Below are 24,350 nucleotides of genomic sequence, written 5' to 3'. Positions count from 1 at the left end.
TTTTCTTTTTTTAAGTAACTTAAAAAATGAATTAATTTTAAGAGTAGTTTCAGGTTCACAGCAAAATTGGATTAAGATACATGTAGTTTTCATATAGTTCGTCCCTCAAACATGCGTAGCTCTCTTCATTTTCAGCATGCCTCACCAGAGTTGTAGAATTCTTATAATGAATGAACCTACGTGGATACACCATCATCACCCAAAGTTCGTAGTGTATATTAGGGTTCACTTTTTATTTTGTATGTCTTATGGGTTTTGACAAGTGCATAATGACACTTGTCTCTACCATTATATCATACAGAGTATTTTTACTACCTTAGAAGTCCTCTGAGTTTTCTCTAAATCCTTCCCTCACACTTAGCTCCTGGAACCCAGTGAATTCTTTTCTCCATAGCTTTTCCATAATATCATATTCCTGGAGTCATACATTATGTAGACTTTTTAGATTGACTTATTTAGTAATATGCATTTAAGATTCCTCTATATATTTTCATGCCTTGATAGCTCATTTCTTTTTAATGTGAAATAATGTTATTTAATGTGAAATAATGTTACATTGTCTTGATATACTGCAGTTATTTATTCATTTACCTGCTGAAAAACATTCTGGTTGCTTCTGAGTTTTAGCAATTGTGAATAAAGCTGTTAAAACCATTCTTGGTTTTTGCATGAAGAATATGCATTTTCAACTCCTTTGTATAAAGGATTGCAACCAGAGAATCCTATGGTGGGAAGATGCCTGATATTGGAAGAAGCTCTCAAAAGGTCTTCCAACACAACTGCATAATTTCATGTTGCCCCACAACCTAGCCAGTATTTGATGTCAATGTTTTATAATTGGTCATTCTAGTGGTGTGCAGTGATACCCTATTACTATTTGAATTTACACTTCACTGATGGCATGTGGTGTAGATCATCTTTTCATATAATTATTTGCCATCTGGATATCATTTTTTGTGAGGTATCTGGTACAGTCTTTTGCCCAATTTAAAATCAGGCTGTTTAGTTTCTTTTTATAGAGTGTTAAATGTCTTTTGTTTATTTTGAATACTAGTCCTATATCTGAATATGTCCTTTGTACATGTTTTATCCTCATTAGTGACTTATCTTCTTGTTTCACTGACAGCATTTTTCAAAGAGGAGAAAAAATAATTTTTATTAATATTAATTCTTAGATATTTCTTTCATATATTCCCTAAGATATGGAACAAGACAAAGATGTTCAGTTTTACTATTCTAATTCATTACAGTACTGAAAGTCTTATCCAGAGAAATTGGTCAGGAGAAAAATACATGATACATGAAAAATACTTAAAAGTTAGGAAGGGAGAAAGTCAAATTATCCTTGTTTTCAAATGATATGATTCTCCATATAGAAAAACTGAATATTTTACCAAAAGACTACCAGTATTGATAAATGAATTTTGTAAAGTTTCAGGATAAAGTATTAATATAAAAAAATCAGTAGTATTTTTATATACCAATAATAAACTTGCTGAGAAAGAAATTATGAAAAAAATTCCATTTACAATGGCTACAAAAAATAAAATACCTGGGGATAAATTTAATTAAGGAAGTGAAAGACCTCTACACTGAATTTTATAAAATACTCATGAAAGAAATTGAAGAAGACACACACAAATAAACACAAATGAAAAGACCTTCCATGGAACAATTAATATTGTTAAAATGTCCATATTATTCAAAGCAATTTATACAAAATACCAATAACAAATCATAAAATTTATATGGAAGCTCAAAAGATCCCAAATAGCAAAAGCAATCTTGAGCAAAAGGAGCAAAGCTGCAGGGCATTCTGATGTCTGTATTCCAGATAGACTACAGCGCTTTAGTAATCCAAAACAAAAGGGTACTGGGGTAAAAATATTCACATAGACCATTGCAACTAAATAGGATTCCCATGCAGTTATAGTCAACTGATTCTTGACAAAGGTGTGAAGAAATACACTGAAGAAAACACAACCTCTTCAATCAATGGTGGTGGGAGAACTGGATATACATAAAGCAGAAGTTTGAAACTTGGTCCCTGTCTCTCAGCCCATATGAAAGTAAACTCAAAATGGATCATAGACCTAAATGTAAGACTGCTATTTTTGTTTTGTTTTTGTTGTTGTTTTTGCCTCCATTCTCTTCTCCATAATTGCTGTACTAATTTACAATCTTATCAACAACACACAAGAGTTCCTTTTTTTCTACACTGTTGCCAGTGTGTGTGTGTGTGTGTGTGTGTGTGTGTGTGTGTGTGTGTGTCTTTTCAATAATAACCATTCTGCTTGGGATGAGATATTATGGTTCCAATTTGCATTTCTAAGATAATTAATGATATTGAGCATTTTCTTATATATTAGTTAGTTATTTGTATTTCTTCTCTTGAGAAGTATATATTAAGATCATGCAACCATTTAAAAGTTAAGTTGTTTTATATTTTGTAGTTGAATTTTTTAAGTTTCCTATATATTCTGAATATCAATCCTTTGTCAGATGAGTAGTTAACAAATATTTTCTCCATTTTTTCACTTCATTTATTAATACCTTTGTTTTAAAGATGCTACTTAGTTTTAAATAATCTCACTGGATGGTTTTTGGCTTTCCTTGCCTGTGCTTTTGGATATTGTGAAAAAATCCTTACCTACATGGATGTTATTAAATGTTTACCCTATGTTTTCTTCTAGTAGTTTCATGATTTTAGGTCTTACATTTAGGTCTATTTATAACCTATGCAATTTTTGGCATGGTGGGCTCACCATGGCTGAGGCTCGCATTCCAGACCACCTGGGGCCACCACTCTGCCTCCCTGGGACAAGGATTTAGCTTTAGAATCAACCTAAGTGCCCCTGATTAGATGAATAAAGAAAGTGTGGTATATACACACAATGGAGTATTATTTAGCCATACAAAGAATGAAATTCTGTACTTTGCAGCAAAATGGATGGAACTTTAGGACATGCTGAGAGAAATAAGGTAGGCACTAAAAGACATATAACCCATGTTCTCTCTCATGTAGCTCTTTCAAAAAGTTGATCTGAATGTAGAATATGGATTAATAGTGACGGAGCGGAGTAGGGGGAAGGGAGAAGGGAGCGGGGGAAGGGAGTAGGGTAGGGAGAATCGGATAATGGGAACAAAATCAAAATTGCATAGGTTATAAATTTTAGTGTTCCAAAGCACAGTAGGGTGAATATAATCCACAATCACCTATTATATATTTTATGAAGAACTAGAAGAAAGGAACTTGAAGTCTCCAAGCATAAAGAAGTGATAAGGATATGGAAATTCTAATTTTCTTTATTCAATCTGTAAAAACTATAAGCATTATTGAAATATCACCTCTACTCTATGAATATATATAATTGTTACATGTAAAAAGAAAAAAATTATAAAAGGGCTTCCACTGACAAAATATGAGGCAATTTGGGCATTGTTATAAATAATGATATTAATAGATTTTTGCTCCTTGAATAAAGTAAAATAAATATGATTTTGTTTTAATAAATAAGTAAAAATTTAATAAGTAAAATGTATTATGTGGTATTTACAGGAATATCAATTACTATTATTGATTATTGTTAATGACTGCATAAATGAATGGGGAGGAAGGAAAAATTTTCCTTATAGTATAAGCAAATTAGAAAGAATGAGGGGGTTAAAGAATTATCAGTGGATTCTAAAACTAGTGGGTGGAAATTTTATAAGGAGTGATGTATTTCCATAATCTTAAATTATTTCCTCATGTGTTAGTCAGCTTTTCATTGCTGTGACCAAAGTACCTGACAACAACAACTTAGAGAAGGAAAAGTTGGGCTTCATAACTTCAAAGATTCAGTCCAAGGTCATCCAACTCCATTCTTCTGGACCTGACCTAAGGCAGAACATCTTGATGGAAGGGTGGTGGAGGAGAAAAGTTGCTCAGCTTATGACAGCCAGAAAGCAGAGAGGGAGAAAAGGGGCGGGGCGAGGGGAATGAATGTGTGTGCATGAGAGAGTCAGAGAAAGAGAGAAAGTTCATGCATGAAGATATAACCCCAAGGGCAAAATAACCTCATAATTTGAAGAAACTCTTGTGTGGAAATTGTAGGCAGCCATGCCCCATCAGCCTATAGTTACTACACAATAGTTTATTCAAATGATAAATCTGACAAATGAATTAATCTCCTGATGACATTTTATTATTATTGCCCCAAAGCCCCACCTCTGAATCTTCCAATACATGAGCCTTTTAAGGTTAACTAAGTGACATGAGTGATGGTGCAATACTGGAACAAACTGACATTAGAGGAACATCAGTTTTGTAAAGAGTTTCAGGGGAAAAGATTCATGTTCTTAGCTGTAATATTTAGATTCAATGTAAGACACCCCAAATTGAGAGATGTTTTATATTATTTTGAGAGGTAGCATAGTATAATGCTCAAGACTTTCTTAGTTTAAATTCTGGCTTTCTCCATTAGTAGCAGTTTGACTTTTGGAAAGCTAAATATGTATGTCTCAGTTTCTTCATTTGTAAAGTGGGAATGATAATGTTCTTTTATGCTTTTAGGTTTGAAATGTGTCCCCAGAAACTCATGTATTAGGAAATGTAGCAAAGTTCAGAGGTGAAAGATGGAATCATGAGGGCTCTGACTTCCTAAGTGCACTAATTCTTTTGATGGATTAATAATTGGATTGCACTTAGTGGAAGGTAGTGAAAATGATAAGCCGGTGGAGCATAGTTGAAGGAAGTAGGTCACTGGGGACTTGGCCTTGGCACTGTATCTGTCCCTGACTCTTTTCTATTTCTCTCTGCTACCTTACAGGGCTATTATGAGTATTTAATGAGTAAATCTATATAAAGTGCTCAGAATAGAGACTCACAGCTAGTAAGCACAATAAATGTGTTTGCTGTTGTCATTAATTAATTAATTAATTGCATTTATTAATTACATTAATTAAATACATTTAATTATATTTCTCAGTTACAGAAAAAAAAATCACTTCCTAAAGTTATACTATTATCTAAGCATCTAGAGGCTCAGATTACAAAATGCTTTTAATTAAAAATCCAACAAATGCAGATAAAACAAAATCCTGTCCTGGTTAAGGGTAGTTTTAGACCAGTAAATATTTAGCATCCAGTCTGGGGAACAGTAAAGTACTTTATGTAGAGGCAAATACCTCAAACTGTTAACATAAATCACTGAATGTAGACATGGGAATTGAGGCATACAATCAGGTTGGAGCTGATTTTAGCTTTCTCAAGTATATCACTGTAAAGGTAGCATTTCAATTAGAATTTAAGTAGTATGTGTTTTTGAAATTGCACACTAAATTTGCAGATAAATATTTGAAGGTGCTGTATGTTCTTAGTCACTTTATAGTTCTTTTTTGTTTTTTCATTCTCCTTCTCCTCCTGCTCTTCCTCCTCTTGCTCCTCTTCCTCTTTCCTCCTCCTCTTCTTCTTCTTTGGTGTGTATGTTTGAGTGTTTAAGAAACCAAACATTTATTTTGTACAATTATCTCTCTAAATAAATCACTGTAGAAATCAAATTATGTTAGGTAAAGATGCAAAACTAAACATGATGATCTATCTCATAATTTCACTTTCAATGCAAAAATATTTTTTAAAAAACATCCAAATTTTAAATAATGATCCTAGGTGTGCAATTCCCAAGGTGTGTGCAACTGTTCTGATGGTTACCTGCCTCCAGATTGTCAAACAAGTGCCAGAAGTGCTTTTGTGACTGTAAAATCGGGCAAGTACTAGTCTCTTTAGATAAGTTATTTAATAAAAATTTTCAAATTTCTTATCCTCACTAAACTAACATTAGATTTTTATCACTTGAAGCAATACTAACATATTTAAGGTAATCTGAGTTTTCTCAAAGAATGTGATCCAAATATGCCTTCTTATTCTTTCTCTTTCTTATAATATTAAAATATCATAATTGAATCTGAATATCTTTGAAACTTTTTCCTTACTGATACCATTGACTTTCTCCTTTAGAATATTTTTCAGCTGGCCTCTGTATGATTGAGATTTCAACTGTAAACAAATAGTATTTACTATATCTGGTACTATTACTATGTTTATGTTATAGAAGAAATGAAATAGAAGACAAAATTTTATTCCAAAGGACTTTGTAGTTTAAATGAGAACAATCTGTAAATAGCAGCTTAAGAGTTTACAGAAGGGACACCAGCACAAATTTCAGTTTATTCTTTCTTTTAGTTCCTATCATTCATGCGTCCACTGAGTTAGCAAATACTTATCAAACTCTTAATATATACCAGATGTTGATCTAGGCACTGGGGATGTATAGCCAGCAAAGGAAATCCCTCACGTGGTTCTGAGACTATGCTCAGTGCTTACAAGTGTCAGAATTAGGGTTATGAATTGAAGTCCCCTAATTTTTATGCTAGCACCCTTTATTAGCACCACAATGACTTTACATATAAAATTACAGCCCTAAAATCAAAAGCCAACAATCTACTAAATAAAAATGAAATATATACAAATACAGTGAGATCGTTTGATAATCCTGTCCTTAGAAAATATTGAAATGATGCAAATTTGGATAACATTGTGATTACACCATCTCATTTATTATTGCATCCTTTGACCCACAATTAAATTTTGTTGTAGCTTCTGTACCATGTTGAAAACTCTAGAACCTTTTGGGAGTTTAGTTTACATTTTTAGAAAAACAGATTTTATATATATATATAAAAATTATGTATATATTTGTAAGATACTATGTATATATATATATGTATATCTTTAAATACTATGATTCTATAATTGTTTTTTCATGCTCCTTGAGTAACAAAAATTCAGAATATTTTAATAAATTTGTTGCAACCTGAAAGTAAAATTGGATAGCCTAATTTTTAATGTACTTTTGTTTTTAGGTTCAGTCATGGAGAAAGCTTCTGGGAATTCTATGAAGAACTGGCTTCTAGGTTTCTACATTAGTTCACCTATTCTCATCATAATAAGCATAATAGTTGTGGTGTGGAAGAGAGTGAAAAAGTGGTTTTCCAAAGAAGAGGAATTCCTAAGTAGCGAGTAAGTTGAATTTGTGTTCTGAAGTTAACCTTTAGTAGCATTTGAATCTAATAATATGTAAGGTAATATGAGCAGCAACAACAATTTGCATTTTATCAGGATTTTGAGTCAATATCTCATTTAGTTGTGTGAGGTGTTTGTGAATTTTTCTTTTTAAAGATGCAGAGATTTGGGAGTATAGTTAAATAACTTGCCAAAGTCATTGTTCTGCCCTTAACTCCCACCCAGTTAATCCCATCAGGAGATTAATCCACTGATTGAGTTAAGACTCTCATAACCCAATCAATCCAGGTTTTCTACAGGAGCATGACAAGTGTTTCTTAAAAATGTACATTTCTCATGTATCCTTCATCTATTTTTTTCCAATGACAATATCTTATATTAACATATTGCCTTTTCACAGCCAGAAAATTGGTATTGGTACAATAGTATTAATAAAACTAAATACCTTATTGACTGTTATTTACATGCATTCATTTGTGTCTGCAGAGTGTTATGAAATTTTATCATATGATTTGTTCATCAACACCACAATTATCACCATTCCTTTTTGAAATCCTACTTTTTAAATTCTAGGTTCAGTTTCTTTTCTCCACCTGGCTTTATTGAAATATGATTGACAATAAAATTATTTGTATTTAAGAGTATGACATTATGATTGGATATACATTTGCATTGTAAAATTATTACTACAATCAAGATAATTACACATCCATCACCTCATCTATTTACTCCTTTTTCTGTGTTTATGGGGGGAACACTCAAGATCTACTCTCAGTAAGTTTCAAGTATACTATACACCATAATTGTTTTTAAAAATTAAAAATAGCCACATAACATGACCATAAAATTAAGAAACACAAAAAGAAAGAAAATAAACTAATAAAGTTGTATGCTTCTATTCCATTTCTCCACATATTTGGAATTTCTGATGTCCCAGTTTATAAATTTTGATTTTGCCTATCTCACATATTTGGAATTTCTGATGTCCCAGTTTATAAATTTTGATTTTGCCTAACTCTTAAAATATTAATGTAGTTATTAATTTTAAATTTTTCATAGTTTCCATTCCAAAGTTATAAATAGTTTTATATTTTTCATTTATAATTTCACAGCATTCTGAATTTGTCTGTGTGGTTACTCTTACCAGTGTATTTTATACGTGTATACTTCTTACTCATTAACATCTTTTTCTTAAAGTTTGAAGAACTTCTCTTAGCATTTTTTTTATGGACAGGTTTAATGGAGAAACATTTTCTAAGGTCTGTCTGGGGATGTCTTTACATCTCCTTCATTTCTAAAGGATAGCTTTGATGGGTACAGTTTTAACCCTCTGGTTCTGTGAAATCTCATTCCATTTTTTTTCTGCTGGCTTGTGACATTTCTGCTAAGAAGTCTGCTAGCAGGTGAACTGGGACACCTTTATGTGTTGTGTTCTCTGTCTTGCTGCCTTTGGAATGTTTCCTCCATCTTTAACCTTTGAAAGATTGATTATAGTGTGCCTTGGGGTAGGTTTGGTTGAGAATAAAACTGGTGACTTTTGATTTTTGTATCTTGATATAAAATTTCTTCTGTGTGTGAGTTTTTTCTTATTATTTCTTCAAGTTTTGTTTTATTATTACCTCAACATTCTCAGGTACCCCTGGAATGCCAAATAGTTAAACATTTGCTATTAATGATGTCCCAAAGTTTCTGTAGCTTTCTTTATTCATCTTCTTTCTTTTTTTCTTTTCCTACTAAGTATTTTTCAAAAAGACTGATTTTTGAGCACCCTAATTCTTCCTTCTGTTTGATCTACTCTGATATCATGCTTCTATCATATTTTAAATTTTGCTTAGTTTATGTTTTTAGCTTTGTGTTTGATTTTTAAAATTGCTTCCATCTCTTGTTAAGGTTTCTCTGTTAGAGTATTGCATTGTATTAAAAATCCTTGAGTTTCCTTAAAATAATAACCTTTTTTGGTATGTGTTGTCGTTTGTACATTAAATCATTAGATATTTATTCCAGTTTTTTGTAATGTGGCTTTGTGCCTCACTTCCCCCGAAATTTATTTTCTGAGTTTGCAGATGCCTCTACTATTCATCACTAGATGGCACCATGAATCCACAGTTGCTGTGATTCTGCTATTGTTGCTGTTTCATCACTAGAGGGTGCCCCAAGTTCAGGTGTGTTCCAAATGCACAGTTGATGTGTTTATCATTAACTGGATGAGTAACTAAACAGGGCATCTTGGTTGTGAATAATATTACAGTAAACATGAGAGTATATATATCTCTTTGAGGCCATCATTTCCTTCAGAGGTATGCACAGAAGTGGGATTACCTAGGAGGACATGGTAGTCTTATGTCTAATCTTCTGATCAACCTGTGGTTTTCCATAGCAGCTGCACCAATTTACATTCTCACCAATAGCCCACATGTGTTCCATTTTCTCTATGTTCTTGCCAACAATCATGTTCTCTTTCTGATTTTTTTCTCTCTCCTCTCTTTCTTTGATAGTAGTCATCCTAAAAGATGTGAGGTGGTATCTCATTAAGCTTTGATTTTCATTTCCAAAATTTTTACTGTTATTAAGCACCTTTTAATATATCTGTTGGCCATTTGTATATCTTCTTTAGGGAAGAAGAGTCTATTTAAATACTTTGTTCCTTATATTTTTTGGAATTAACCCCTCTTCCAATATTTGAACCCTTTCCATATATTACATTTTAATTTGTTGTTTTGTTTTCTATGCAGATTTTTTAAAAGTTCCACTTTATTTTTGCCTTATTGCCCAGGCTTTTGGTGTCATATCCAACAAATTATTGTGAAGTCAAATGTCAGATAGCTTTTGGTAGTGTGGTCATTTTAACAATATTAATTATTCTAATCCATGAATACAGACTACCTTCCTGTTTATTTGTCTTTATTTTCTTTCATCAATTGTTTTATTTTTATTGATGTTGTAAATGGAATTGTTAAATTTCTTTTTCAGAGACTTCATTTCATATAGAAATAAAACTGACGTTTGGATTTTATATCCAACTTTAATTTGTTTATTATTTCTAACAGTTTTGGAGTGGAGTTTTAGGAACTTTTATATGTAAGATTATGTCATTTATAAACAGACAATTTTCCTCGTTTCTTTGCAATTGGATGCTCTTTCTTTTTTTTTTTTGCTAATTCATTAGGGTAGTCTTTCTAGTACTATTTTGAATAGCAGTGAAGACAACAATTATTTTTGTTTGCTTCTTGATCATAGAGAAAATTCTGAAAGCTTTGCAATAAGTATGATATAACTGTGGGCTTCTAATATATGGCCATTATGATGTCAAGAACTATCCTCGATGAATATTTCAGTTATTTATAGTTTTAGCTGAAAAAGAAGCCACATAGAACATTCAGGTATCAGTCTGTACGTGGACATGCACTTTCTCTCTGTTGATTGATACCCAGGAGTAGAATGGCTGGGTAATATGGAAGGTGTATGTTTAACTTCTAAAGAAAGAGCCAACAACATCATTCTAAATGGAGAAAAATTGAAGGTATTGCCTCTAAAAACTGGAACAAGACAGGGATGCTGTCACCACTTCTATTCAACGTAGTTCTTGAAACACTGGCCAGAGCAATTAGACAGATGAAAGAAATTAAAGGGATACGTATAGGAAAAGAAGAACTTAAATTAGCACTATTTTCTGACAATGTGATTCTATACCTAGACTACCCAAAAAACTCCACCAGAAAACTTCTAGGACTAGTAAATGAATCCAGCAAAGTAGCAGAATATAAAATCAACACCCGTAAATCAAAGGCATTTCTGTATATCAGTGACAAAGCCTCTGAGAAGGAAATGAGGAAAACTACCCTATTCACAATAACCTCATCTCTTTTGTTAAGCTGATACTTGGGAATCAACTTAACAAAAGAGATGAAAGACCTATACAATGAAAACTACAGAACCCTAAAGAGAGAAATCAAAGAAGACCTTAGAAGTTGGAAAGATCTACCATGCTCTTGGATAGGCAGAATTAATATTATCAAAATGACCATACTACCAGAAGCATTATACAGATTTAATGAAATTCCAATCAAAATCCCAATGGCATTCCTCATAGAATTAGAAAAAGCAATCATGAAATTCATCTGGAAAAATAAGAGACCCAGAATAGCTAAATCAGTTCTTAGCAGGAAGAGTGAAGCAGGTGGCATCACTATACCAGACCTTAAACTATACTACAGAGCAATAGTAACAAAAACAGCATGGTATTGGCACCAAAACAGACTGGTATACCAGTGGTACAAAAGAGAGGACACAGAGATTAACCCACAAATTAAAATTATCTTATATTAGATAAAGGTGCCAAAAACATGCACTGGAGAATAGATTGCATCTTCAACAAATGGTGCTGGGAAAACTGGAAATCCATATGCAACAAAATGAAATTAAACCCCTATCTCTCACCATACACAAAACTCAACTCAAAAAGGACCTAGGAATTAAAACTCTGCGTCTAATAAAAGAAAAAGTAGGCCCTAATCTTCATCATGTGGGATTAGGCCCCTACTTCCTTAATAAGATTCCTGCAGTGCAAAAATTAAAACCAAGAATCAATAAATGGAATGGACTCAAACTAAAAAGTTTCTTCTCAGCAAAAGAAACAATCTGTGAGTTGAACAGGGAGCTCATTTCCTGGGAACAAATTTTTACCCCTCACACATCAGATAGAGCACTAATCTCTAGGATATATAAAGAACTCAAAAAGCTAAGCACTGAAAAATCAAATAACCCAATCAACAAATGGGTGAAGGACCTGAACAGACACTTCTCAGAAGAGGATATACAATCAATCAACAAATATATGAAAAAATGCTTATCATCTGTAGCAATCAGAGAATTGCAAATTAAGACTACTCTAAGATATCATCTCACTCCAGTCAGAATGGCAGCTATTATGAAGAAAAACAACAATAAGTGTTGGAGAGGATGTGGGGAAAAAGGTACACTCATACATTGCTGGTGGGACTGCAAATTGGTACAGCCAATATGGGAAGCAGTGTGAAGATTCCTTGGAAATCTGGGAATGGAGCACCATTTGACCCAGCTATCCCTCTCCTCAGACTATACCCTAAGGACTTAAAAACAGCATACTCCAGGGACACAGCCACATCAATCTTTATAGCAGCACAATTCAAATAGCTAAACTGTGGAGCCAACCTAGATGTCCTTCAATGGATGAAGGATAAAAAAAATGTGGCATTTATACACAATGGGATTTTACTCAGCATTAAAAGAGAATAAAATCATGGTATTTGCGGGTAAATGGATGGCACTGGAGAAAGTAATGCTAAGTGAAGTTAGCCAATCCCCAAAAAACAAATGTTGAATGTTTTCTCTGATATAAGGAGACTGACTCAAAGTGGGGTAGGGAGAGGGAGCATGGGAGGATTAGATAAATTCTAGTTAGGGAAGAGGGGTAGAAGGGAAAGGGAGGGAGCAGAGGATTAGCAAGGGCAGTGGAATGTGATGGACATCATTATCCAAAGTACATCTATGAAAAATCGAATTGGGTGTCAACATACTTTATATATAAACCAGAGATATGAAAAATTGTGGTATATTTGTGTAATAAGAATTGTAATGCAAAAAAACAAAGTACATGTATAAAGGCATGGATTGGCATGAACATACTCTATATACAAAGATATGAAAAATTGTACTCTATATGTGTAATAAGAATTGTAATGCATTCCACTGTCATGTATTTAAAAAATAAAATCAATAAAACTAAAACAATAAATAAAAAGCAAGCCACAAAAGAAGAAAAAAAGAAAGAGCCAAAATATTTTCCAAAGCAGTTGTACCATCTTGCATTCCAACCACTAGGGTGTGAGAGTTCTAGTTCTTCATAACCTTTCAGCAAATGGTATGGTCTGATATTTTACTGGTTTTAGCAATTTTAATAGCATATGTTGTATCTGAATGTAATTTTAATTTACATGTCTAATGACTAATGTTGTTGGCAATGACTTCATGCAGTTATTTGCAATCTATATTCTTTGGAGCATTGTCTATTTAAATTCTTTGCCAATTTTTTAATTGGGCCATTTGTCTTTTTTATTATGATTTGTTTGTATCTTTTGATAATTTTTGAAATAGGTGATATGTTATATTTTGAATATTTCTTCATCTTTGCCATAGATGGAAGTGTATGCCTTTATGGCTTGTAAGTTCACTTTAACAGGTTATTTAAAATCTCTGTCTCATAAAGATTTTCTCAGATCACTTTTATTTTTATTTTTCCAAATCTTCCATCTCTACACTGTGCTAGAGTTAAGGATTCTGTTCCTACAAAGATCTCTATGGAGATTACATATGCATTTGTAGCTCCTAGTATATGAATTCATTGTTTTTCTCTGGTGTTATTAACTCCAAGTGGTATATAAATCATATAGTAGTAGGAAATTATATAGTTGTGTTATAGAAAAATAGATGTAGGTTATTTTATTTTTGCTTAAGGCAAAAATATTTAAAATAATTGCTATGGCCAGGGTTTAAGAATTTGTAAGATTTTGATCTGGGGGCCCGAAATTGTACTTTTTGGAGGTTTGAGATTCCCATTTCTCACTGTGGTATATATACACAGTGTAGTATTACTTAGCCATAAAGAAGAATGACTTTGTGATATTTGCCATCAAATGGAAGGATCCAGAGACTATCATGCTAAGTGAAGTAAGCTGGTACAAAAATACCAAAGGTAAAAGGTTTTTTTCTGATAGATGGAAGCTAACCCACAATAAGGGGGTAGAAAGGGGAGGATGAGAAGAATAGATTAAACAATGGCGAATAGAGGGAAGGGAGGGGGGATAAGCAAAGGAAAGACAGTGGAATGAATCTGACATGGTTTTCCCAATCACGTATATGAAAGCAACACAGTGAATCCCACCACCATGTACATCTATAACAATGGGACTCTAACTAGAATAAGATGTATTCCATGCTTGCATAATTATATCAAAATGGATTCTGCTATCATATATAACAAAACAAGAACCAATAAAAAAGAGCAAATTTAGGAAAAAAAAAGGAAAAAGAGATTCCCATTTCTCTTATTGGTGCATTTTTCCATTGTATGGAAAATTTACATTGTATGCACATTTTCCTGTTACATTCCCAAGGCCACTGGTCAGAATTTTTATTATTTCTATTTCATGGGTGACATGGCCTTTCCTGACTGATAGGAGAAATTAAAGGGTTTAAATAACAGCTTCTCCACCTTATAAAGGCCTGGGACCTCAACTTCTCAACAGAGCTATCAAATCTCTAGTCCTAAAATTTATAACTGGATTAGATATTTCTGCAATCATTCAGCCTTAGCTACTAGTTACTTGTAAGCTCTGTTTTATCATTTTTATTGACACAGGTGAAGTCTTGCTCTGTTGTTAATAACCTCAGTTACGTATTAAATTTGTATGTATGTGTGTGTGCGCTTTCTCAACACTTGTGTATATGAGGAATGGAAAGGGGAAATGGCTTTGCCAACCCACTCTACCAGATTGTCCAGAAATCAGTATAGGTTTTAATTTTAAAAATGTTATCGATTCTTTAAAAATGAATAAAAGGTTAAAGTTGGGACATTAAGGTGAGAATCAGACATTCAGGATCAAATGTATAGAATGTATTTAGAAGTGATAAGAAAAAGGGCCTGGGGTGTGCTTGGTTAGAATCCTCCAGGCCCTGGTTAGATTTCCTGCTCTGCTGAAAACAAAACAAAATATGAGGAAAAGCATACCTTTGGTTTCTTTGTGCATTCCTCATTGCAAGGCTTGAAATTTGCACTCTTTGTGGATGAATATATGCACAAATAAAAATGTTATTTGCATCTTGTTTTCAGTGATCTTTGGACATCATTTTATTTATTGGTAACTAGTCTTGTAAAAGACAAAATACTGATTATAAAATAGTCGGACTTTTATTCACAAAGTTGGTGAGCTTTCTTAGTACTAAGACATTATTTCCATTTTTTTTTTTTTAGATTCAAATCAGGAGGAAGCACTCATACATACCTCAGTAGGTACGTGAGTTAAAAGATACATTTGAAAACCAAGAATGAATTGGTAATTCAAAATTCCTAAATATTTTCTAACCACTTTGGTAAAGTAAGGCACTGAAAACCAGACTACTAATACATAGTAATTTAGTTTCTAATACATTAGTCTCTTAGTTAATAAATGTTCATTGAAAGTCTACTCTGTACAAACAAAGAATAAAATGGCTGATGAGCTGGGTGCAGTGGAACACACCTGTAATCCGAGCAGCTTGGTGGCTGAGGCAGAAGAATCATGAGTTCAAAGCCAGACCCAGCAAAAGAGAGGTGCTAAGCAACTCATTGAGACCCTGTCTCTAAGTAAAATACAAAATAGGGCTGGGGATGTGGTTCAGTGGTCAAGTGCCCCTGAGTTCAATTCCCAGTACAAAAAAAAAAAAAAAAAAGGCTGGTTGAACAGGAGATATGATATGTGCAATGAATAAATAAAAATAATACATAGTGTCCAGAAGTCACCCAATGTGTATGATATTAGTATAATCCTTAGGTAAATAAACCAATGCCTAAAATTCAATAGACCATGAGGGAACTCATGAATCTTGATGTATAAATATCTATGACTAATTATATTGACTTAGCCCTTTTATTCTTTTTTTAAAGTCATCAACAAATAGCATTTTATATGCCTATTGATATTTTTTAACCCTAAATTAATTTCTCATTGTTCTATGATAGCCCATGAACTGGGCTTAGTATTCTCTTTCATTGTGAAGACTCATACATTTCCTCAAATTCAAAAAAGTCTTAGATTTTTATCTCTTCAAATGCTAACTCTTCTTTTTTTCAATATCCTGCGTCTGAATTTCTTTTTCTTTTTAACTGTTTTTGTATGTGTGTGTGTGTGTGTTCGCACGCGCAACGCGTGCTCGGGGGAGGAGGGTGGAGATACTTCCCTAATTAATTTAATAATCAGGTTTTTTTTTTTTAATTTTCATCTCTGTTATTTCTTGTTTAATGGATTTTGGTTTCTTTTAAAATTTATATGGAAACCCCCAATGGGAAGTATTAATTAGTGTCTGGTATCTAAACATGGCAAAGGCCCTGAATGTTCCTTCTTCATCCAGATGTCTAAAGCAATTTCCCTGATGCATCTCAATGTTTAGTGATGACAGCTTTTAATATCCCCATTTCATGAATGATGTGACCTTCTGTGGCGCCCAGGGTTAGAGAAGGAGGTCAGCTCCAGCTTTCCAGGCAGCCTCAACTTCTGATAAGTTGATGTGGTTCACATAGCTTATAAGTGGTTCACATAAATAGTTTACATATTCTGTATAAGCAAAAATAACCAACACAGTTTTGGCACCATTATCAATGCACAAATAACTGGGTTGGATGCAGAACCCAAATGGATCAGCAAGCTTTCCTTTATTCTGCAGAAGAGTCAATCAATCAGGCACTGGAGGGGCTCATTTTCTGATAAGAAAATGGACATCGGTTATAGAGGGGCTCTGAGTTTTATAGTTTACAATGAGGTTGGTTTAATTGTTGGTGACTAAAGCTGACATGTTAGTTTGGACAGTCAGAAAGGAAGTTGTAAAAAGCCCCAAACTCATTGTCACTGGGAAAAGCTCCGAACTCTATGTTCACTGCTTGTCCTCTTTCTCCAGGATTCATTGTTTCCCAGAGCTTCACTGTTTGCTTTTCTCCTTCTAGGACTCATTGGCAATGGAAAGGGTAAAAGTGCAGAGCGCAGCATTTCAGGGTCCACCTCCTCCCTTCAGGACCCTTTGGGGTTGGGAAGGGATGAATATTTGCTTTTGGTGGAGATGTTGGGGGTGAACCTGGGAAGGGATGTGTAAGCAAAAATAACCAACAGTTTCAGCACCATTATGATTGCATAAATAACTGCTCTTTTTCCTTGGGGCCCTTTGTTACTTGGTAAGAATTTACTGACAGAGGATTAATGATTGCAATGATGGCCTTTCTCTTCCCTATTCCTCCAGGTCAGACAGTTTTTGGGGGGTTGTCATTTCTCCGTCCTGGGGGTTGTCATTTTCCATATCCTTCACTCTGAAGGCATTCAGCTTTAGTGTCTATTTGCTTTACATTTTCAATATTCTCCAACAACAACTATCATTAGAGATATCCCTTTTTAAATTTTAGTTAGAACTTTGTATGTTTTTTTAAAACGTCTTTATTTATTTATTTTTACCATTTCTCATTTGTAATATAGGAGGGGGATTTGTCTCTCCTGTGTGCTTGATTGTAAATATAGGATAAAATATTAGGTTGGAACCTGAAGGTTATAACCAGATGTTCAAAATCAAGCATATATGCTGAAAGCCATAGCCCAGTCGGAATGAGGCATGGCATTTTTGCCAGAATGGAGTGGATGAGAGGTGATGCCAGCAAGCCATTGAGATGATAATGGTTATGTTAAGCTGTGTATTCAATTGCATTTTAGACCCCTGCTGTCCTCCTGGGCCTGCTACTTTGGAGGCCTGCTACTTTGGAGTTCTCCTGGGGATTCCCAGAGAGTTCCCATGGGTTGGGGAAGTGCCGGAGGAGGGATTTCCGGAGGAGGGATTTCTGGTTGGTGTGTGTGTCCCAGGAGAAGGCCGAGTGGGTGGCATTGGCGGAAAAGCGCGCTTGCAGTGCTGGTAAGAGTTGAAATAAAGTAGTTGCTGTTTGAATCTACAAGGCTTTGTGGCAGCTCTGTTATTCATGCCCAGCCAAACTGTGGCACATATACCCTATGTTGGAAGTGACAGGATATTGTTTTTCTTGCTCTTCTCCCTAGTTGGGGATTTGAATTTATATTCTTTATGGACATGATATATGGGTAAATAAGAATTTTACTTATTTATATATCCTAATTTAATAACCCTTTAAAATTCTTCATTAATGGTGTTTAGTGGTGTCCTGTAGGTTAATGCAGGTTACAAAATGGTCTGACATTCATTCATTATGGAGGTGTTTTTTTTAAAGCATTAATTTGGAAGCATTGTTTTCTCTCTCATTTAGATCCAGAACAGAAAGCAGCAGCCAAATGGATACTAGCAAGTAAGTAAATTAAGAGATATCTCTTACAATAAGTTTGTGTTAAAAGTCAAGATGGACAAATTGATGATCAACAGTTAATTTATAGGTAATGACAATTAATTGAAGAGGCATGATTAACCAAGTACCACATCCAAAAGCAACCTTCTGGTATTTGCCTATCTGGGAACTAGAAAGTGTTTGTTTAAATAAATAAATCCCTTCTTTCTTCTGGTTTAATGTGTGTTGGAAATTTATTCTTTGGAACTAGGAGAATAAATGATTGGTGAAATGTTTAAGGAACTAACATATAATAAACAGAAATTTAAAAAGTTGTTATCTTGGAGTACAAAAAGGGGAAGATTGCTTCTTTATTTGGAGACTGTACAGCTAGAAACTCTACACGTAGGCTAATGAACAACAGGGGTGATTGCCTGTCCAGGTCATTTGCAATGAATTTGCTGAAGAGAAACATCCTAAAGCAACAAGACAACTGTTACAAAGTAGTATTAACTAGACCCCCACCATTCCCTGAAAGGTAGATTTTTTGTATAATAATGCAATAAGTGTTATGGGTTTTTGAGTCTTTCTTCATGTATAAGATGTTTTGGAATTTTCACTCCTTTCACTTGTTGTCTTTGTTTATACATACAGGATGTTGGTGTTATTCTTTCTAGTTCTTTCAAGCCTAGTACTATTCCAAAACACATCCAAGTCCACAGGGTCAACTTTCTAGGATACACAGAAAGATTGTATGATTTTGTTTATTCCAGAAGAAGTTTCCCTCTTCAATAAGAGGGAAACTTCTGCTTTTCTTATTCTTAATCTTTTGTTATTATGATCTTTTCCTTTGGAGCTATGAATTAGTCTCATCCAAATTAAAAAGTTGATTTTGTGTATGATGTCTTCTTTTGCTATTGTGACCAAGGGAGTTATCATATAGTACTCAAATACAGCAAGTCTTAATTATCTTTTCCTTACCTGAGGATATATGTCTTTTATGTTCTGTAATCTCATACAATAAAGGTCAGATTTATCTTGCTAAGTACTGCATAACCAACCTGTAGCAGAATACTTGACATATAGTAAATTATCAATAAAACAAAAACATAGAAATAAGTTTTATAAACCGATCTGTATACAGATGTGCACATACACCCATCAATATATATGTCTGCAGTGTTGTACCTTTCCCAGTTTCTCTCTTTATATTACTTCTCCTCCTGAAATCTTTTTGGGGACCAGGGATTGAACTCAGGGACATGAGACTAAGGAGCTACATCTCCATCCCTAATCGTGTATTTTATTTTGAGACAGGGTCTCGCTGAGTTGCTTAGTGCCCCTTTTGCTGAGGCTGGCTTTGAACTCGCTATCCCCTTGCCCCAGCCTCCCAAACCTCTGGGATTACAGGCATAAGTCACCACAGCCCAGCTCCTCCTGAAATCTTGTTAACATAATCTTTCTTAGAATCATCATTCATCTGTATTGAATGAGGGATGATTGCATCACCTACAGGAAAATGCATGTTTCAATTCAAATAGCTTAATTTTGTAATGTTAATCCTCTGGTTTACCCTTCTGGCATAATGTGTGCTAGGGTGACACTTTTTGGATGAGTATTCATTGAAATTTTAGGTCATTTATCTTTGGAATAATCTTCTACAGGCAGAAAGTTAGTGGGAAAGGATACTGAAGCCAAAGACAGCAGAGAGATAGGATGAATCTCATTATGAGTACCACTTTAGTATAACTAAGTTTTAAATGCCTACATTCCATCAATATATCCAGTCTTTCCCTAAACAACAGAAGGATCTTAGACTATTTAACAGCAAATTCTAATTATTAACCTTCCCATATTATTGTCATTTAGTTGCTTTCAGATTTTTAACCTATAGAATTCCACACTCCATTAGTCCCTGTTGTCATTATCATTTTTTTTTATGTTAAATGAATGTTTAGAAGAGTTTTAAAACACATTTATCGACTCTTTTGCTCAATATTCATTCTTGAATTTTCTTTCTGGCTTCAATGTCCTTTTTCTTGAAGTACTACTCTTTTAGTTTGAGCTAATCTCTGTTATAAAGCATTTTGTGTTAAATGGCTGAGCATGATTTGTTTTTATATTTATTTTTGAATGATCATTTAAGTGGTTACAGACAGCTAGTTGAGAGTCACTTTCCTGAAACTTGAAAAATATACTCTGTTGTAATATGCCACTTACTGTCATTGATTAATTTTCTGTTGTCAGTCTGATTAACTTACTCATTCCCTTATTCCCCTACTTCCTATTAATGAGTGTTTTTTCTAGGTAGTTTCTAAGGTTTCATCCATGCCTTAAATGTTTTATTTTATTATTATTATTATTATTATATACTTTGATATATTTTTTATCCACCTCTGGATTTAGTGTAGTCTTTATATGTCAGGACCCAGGTCATTAATTCTGGAAAAATTCAGTCATGATCTCCTCAGTGATTGACCTGTCCCCATCTTTCTCTTCTCTTTCTGAAATGTTTATGTTCAGGAGGTCTTCTCAACTTAGCTTCCATGTTTCTTAATTGGACTGTTCGTAACTATGCTCTTATACTTCTGTATCTGACAGTGTTTGTTTCCCACGCAGTTTCCTGATCACCCATTCTTTTAAGAGCTATTATTTTCTTGCCTTTATCTCTGGAGATATTAAACCCCTTTTTAAAAAGGTTTTTATAATATATGTTGATGTTGATATATGAAATTTTTGTTTTATTTATAATTTAGGTTTGTAAGTTCATCCTCAGGGCAATGATTATTCTGGTGGGAATTCTGCTTGCCCTGAGTTGTAGAGACCTACATTGGGAGGAAGAGGGTGGTACAGGGCCGTTTCTCCTGTGATATGACATAAATGTTAAAATATTTTCTATGATTGCAGTTCCAATTTGTGAGTGGTGGCATGGAGCAATCAAGGCCCTACCCTTTGGAGTTCTTGCATCCCTAGCTGATCCTTTCCATCCATATTGCTGAAACAGTTGGCCTGGTTCATTTTCAAGTCCAGTGGTCATAGCTTGTTATTTCCATTTAAGACTCAGGCTTTGACAAATAGCTCATTCCAGCTCTGTAACAAATTAAAAAAAAAAAGCACATATCCTCAACTCCTTCCAAACTAGGTTTATTAAAACCATATACCTTAAGGTATGTGTACTTCAGCATTAGCTCCTGTTTTTCCTATGAGTTTCTAGTTTCTTCATTTTTCACTGAGCGATGGGAAAGCCTTTTATGGCTCTCAGTCTCAGTTGTGGATTAGATTTTTGTGCTATTTTCTTTAGTTTTTTTTTTTTTAAGGTATGGGATAGGAAGGAGAGGCTTTCGTTAGTTCTCTGCTGCCTTGATACTATTCTCTACTGGAGAATTTAAATTTTGTATTATACATTGCAGTTGGTGTTTAGGTAAACAAGAACGCTTTTTATTTGCATGTCCTTTGTTTAAAGAATTAGTATTGGTGTAAAATGGCTTGTTCTTTATTCTAAAAATAGGCAATATTTTTAGTGTTAATTTTTAGACATTATTTTTTTAAATTTATATTTAGGTCCACATCGGAAGAGAGTACTCAAGCATATACCGGCAGGTAAGCAACTTAGGAAGTATTTCTTATAAATAAATATGTTGAAAACTTAAGAATGAGAAAGTTGATAATTCACAAATAATTATTCCATATTTTTTGAGTGATCACAATTGATAAAGTACTTTTCCAAACCCAATATTTGTATTTCCCATTCTACAAACAATTATTTATTATTTAAGAAAGATTACTGATCTTTATTCAGCTGACTAAATTTTTATTGATTGCTCCCTCTTATGATATGTAGGTGAATTACTAATAAAATCTATTAAGAGACAGATATTTATAATTAAATTTGCAAAACTAACATATAAGCTGAACATTTTTTGTTTCCTTTATGCTGGGGTCCACAAAGGAAAATGTCACTTTGTTTGGATTGTATTTATACACACAAACTCAACATAGACAATGCAGTGAATGATTACTCCACTTAGGAGGAGTTAACTTAAGAGACTATAATATAAATTCATTGAAAACTACTTTCGTTTTACACTCTTAACATCCCATAATTGTGTTAACAAGTTCTTTCTGAATTCTTTCTAAGTTTTAGTTTCCCAAGGTCCACAGGCATGATTTGTGATCTTTTGGAAGTTTTCAGATATTTGTATGTCTGTTTATATTCCTTTCTCCCTTGTAGAATTTTCTTTTCTTGTATTGTTTAGTATTTTTCCTTAAAGTGATGTCTTTTAGTTACATTCAGTTTACTGCTCTCCCAGAGCATTCCTTATAACTGCAGGTTAAGTTTTTAGGTTACACCTCAAACTTTACATAGTTTCTATCCTTCCTGATGGAAATCACCCCATTAGTTAGGAAAACCATAGTATTTCTATATCCTTTATTACCTTATTGTCCTCTGATGTCTCCTAACATAACCACACTTTTATATATGAAAATTAGTTACTTCCTCCAAACTAAGACAAAAAAGATCTTTATTGTCTCCAGTCTCTGTCCCTGTCACCAAGGGAATTATGATAGAGTGCTTAAACACTGCAATTCTATCAGACTTTTGTTTCCTAGAAGCATTACCCTCCCATTAGTCTGAAATTACTTGAAATTAATGGCCATATTTATTTTGCTCATCACCAATTTATAGGTAGTACCATGCAGAGAATATACTCAATAAATACTTATAAATGAGTAATTACTCTTGACCTTCACATTTCATATGGAGTTAGTATTGTAACAACTATTCTAGTTGTATCCTCACATTTTATCATAATCATCCTCTTCCAGAAATGATATATTCAAGAAAGACTTTTGGTAATTGTTAATACAAAGCATAAAATAGAATTTGAACAGATAAATTTCTTTTCCCTCACACTTTGAAATGGAAGAGAAAGAAATTACCATAAAAATAAACATAACTTTGACAGATTCTATTATAGCAATCTAAAAATATTATTTCCTTATATATTTAGATCAAAATCATAGGGAAGCACCCAAATATATAGTACTAATTAAGTAAACTAAAATGAAATTCACAATCCACAGTTAAATCCTAAGTATTGATTTGACAGATGAACTGATGAAATCTTATTATTAATCTGTTTTTTATTCAGTTTAGTAGTATTATCTTAAGTTTATTGAGCAGTTATTCTTGTTGTCAGATTGGAATTAAAGAGATGAAGCTAATAAGATGTAAGATCTATGAATTAGTTTATAAAACACACCCATATTTTATTAAAAGTGAAGAATGTTAACTTTTCTCATTTGCAAGTTCTGCTTTAGTTCCCCAGAAATAAAAAAAATCATAAAGTGAATAAGTGACTCATGGCCAAAACATCTAATAAAAATTGTGATCATTCTTTCAAGAATTCTTTCTCCCGACACATGAATTTTTCATGTGGTAGGACTCTTTTTGTGCACTTTACAGTGGAATGGAATTTGAGCATGAGTATTTTTCTTCTATTCCGCAGTGACCAGTAATCTCTTCAGAAGGCAATGAATGATATGGAGGGTCTCACTGAGAAAAGAAAACTACCGTTCCTCCTTTGGTTGAAGCTAATGCAAAGAATAAACAGAGTGTGGACCAGTTCTCATGCCAGTGTGTCTGATTTTCTTTTCCCCTTCCTCCACTTCAGAATTCGGCCCACTGGGCTATGGGTCTGCCCCTTCAGGCTTCTGAACAGAAGACAGCAACACCAACTCAGGCCTCTGGGTTCTCACCTGACTCCTGAGTTCTTCCCACTATCTTCTCTGTAGCTCTCCTACCACCTACTACCTGCCTGGGGCCCTCAGTGTACCCACTGCCCTTGCTTTGACTATCTTTGGATGTTGGACCAGGTTCCTTCTCCTGATCCTTCTCACTGGCTTTGGCTGGATGCTTACGTGTTTAGAAAATCCAGATATTTGCCTTCTCACCTTCCCTACAACCCTAACCCCGCCTTCCAAGGAGGGCTGTGAGCCTTTCATGGACTCTTTCCCTTCTGGGGACTCTCCTGTGCTCCTCCTCATCTCTAATGTGACCTATGGCTACCTGACATGAGAGGGCAGCTTGTGAAGGGCCCACAGAGCTTGAGCTTGGGTCTCAAGGTGAAAGATTAACTTCATGTTCATGTTTGCTATGAGGATTTATAAAATGAATTAAGGAAAGTTTTTTTTCCATTTTTCTGTAAAAATTTGGGTAAAACTGTT

The 24,350-nt window shown here is 33.9% G+C and overlaps 1 protein-coding gene across 1 annotated transcript in view; it reads left to right on the top strand.

Annotated features, from left to right (window-relative positions):
• The window catches only part of LOC143398246 (disintegrin and metalloproteinase domain-containing protein 32-like), a 134,348-nt gene extending 110,609 nt beyond the window's left edge, over positions 1-23,739 (top strand). Inside the window, exons 19-24 of the mRNA XM_076855276.1 lie at positions 5,651-5,747; positions 6,904-7,060; positions 15,072-15,110; positions 18,108-18,146; positions 21,684-21,722; positions 23,633-23,739. Of these exons, the coding sequence (XP_076711391.1) occupies positions 5,651-5,747; positions 6,904-7,060; positions 15,072-15,110; positions 18,108-18,146; positions 21,684-21,722; positions 23,633-23,642 (381 nt within the window). The 3' untranslated portion in view covers positions 23,643-23,739. The remainder of the gene's footprint in view (positions 1-5,650; positions 5,748-6,903; positions 7,061-15,071; positions 15,111-18,107; positions 18,147-21,683; positions 21,723-23,632) is intronic.
• Positions 23,740-24,350: the final 611 nt, after the last annotated feature.

Source organism: Callospermophilus lateralis, chromosome 4 (genome assembly GCF_048772815.1).
Source record: "Callospermophilus lateralis isolate mCalLat2 chromosome 4, mCalLat2.hap1, whole genome shotgun sequence".
In the NCBI taxonomy this organism is placed as follows: domain Eukaryota; kingdom Metazoa; phylum Chordata; class Mammalia; order Rodentia; family Sciuridae; genus Callospermophilus; species Callospermophilus lateralis.
This window is presented reverse-complemented; position numbering and strand designations above follow the sequence as displayed.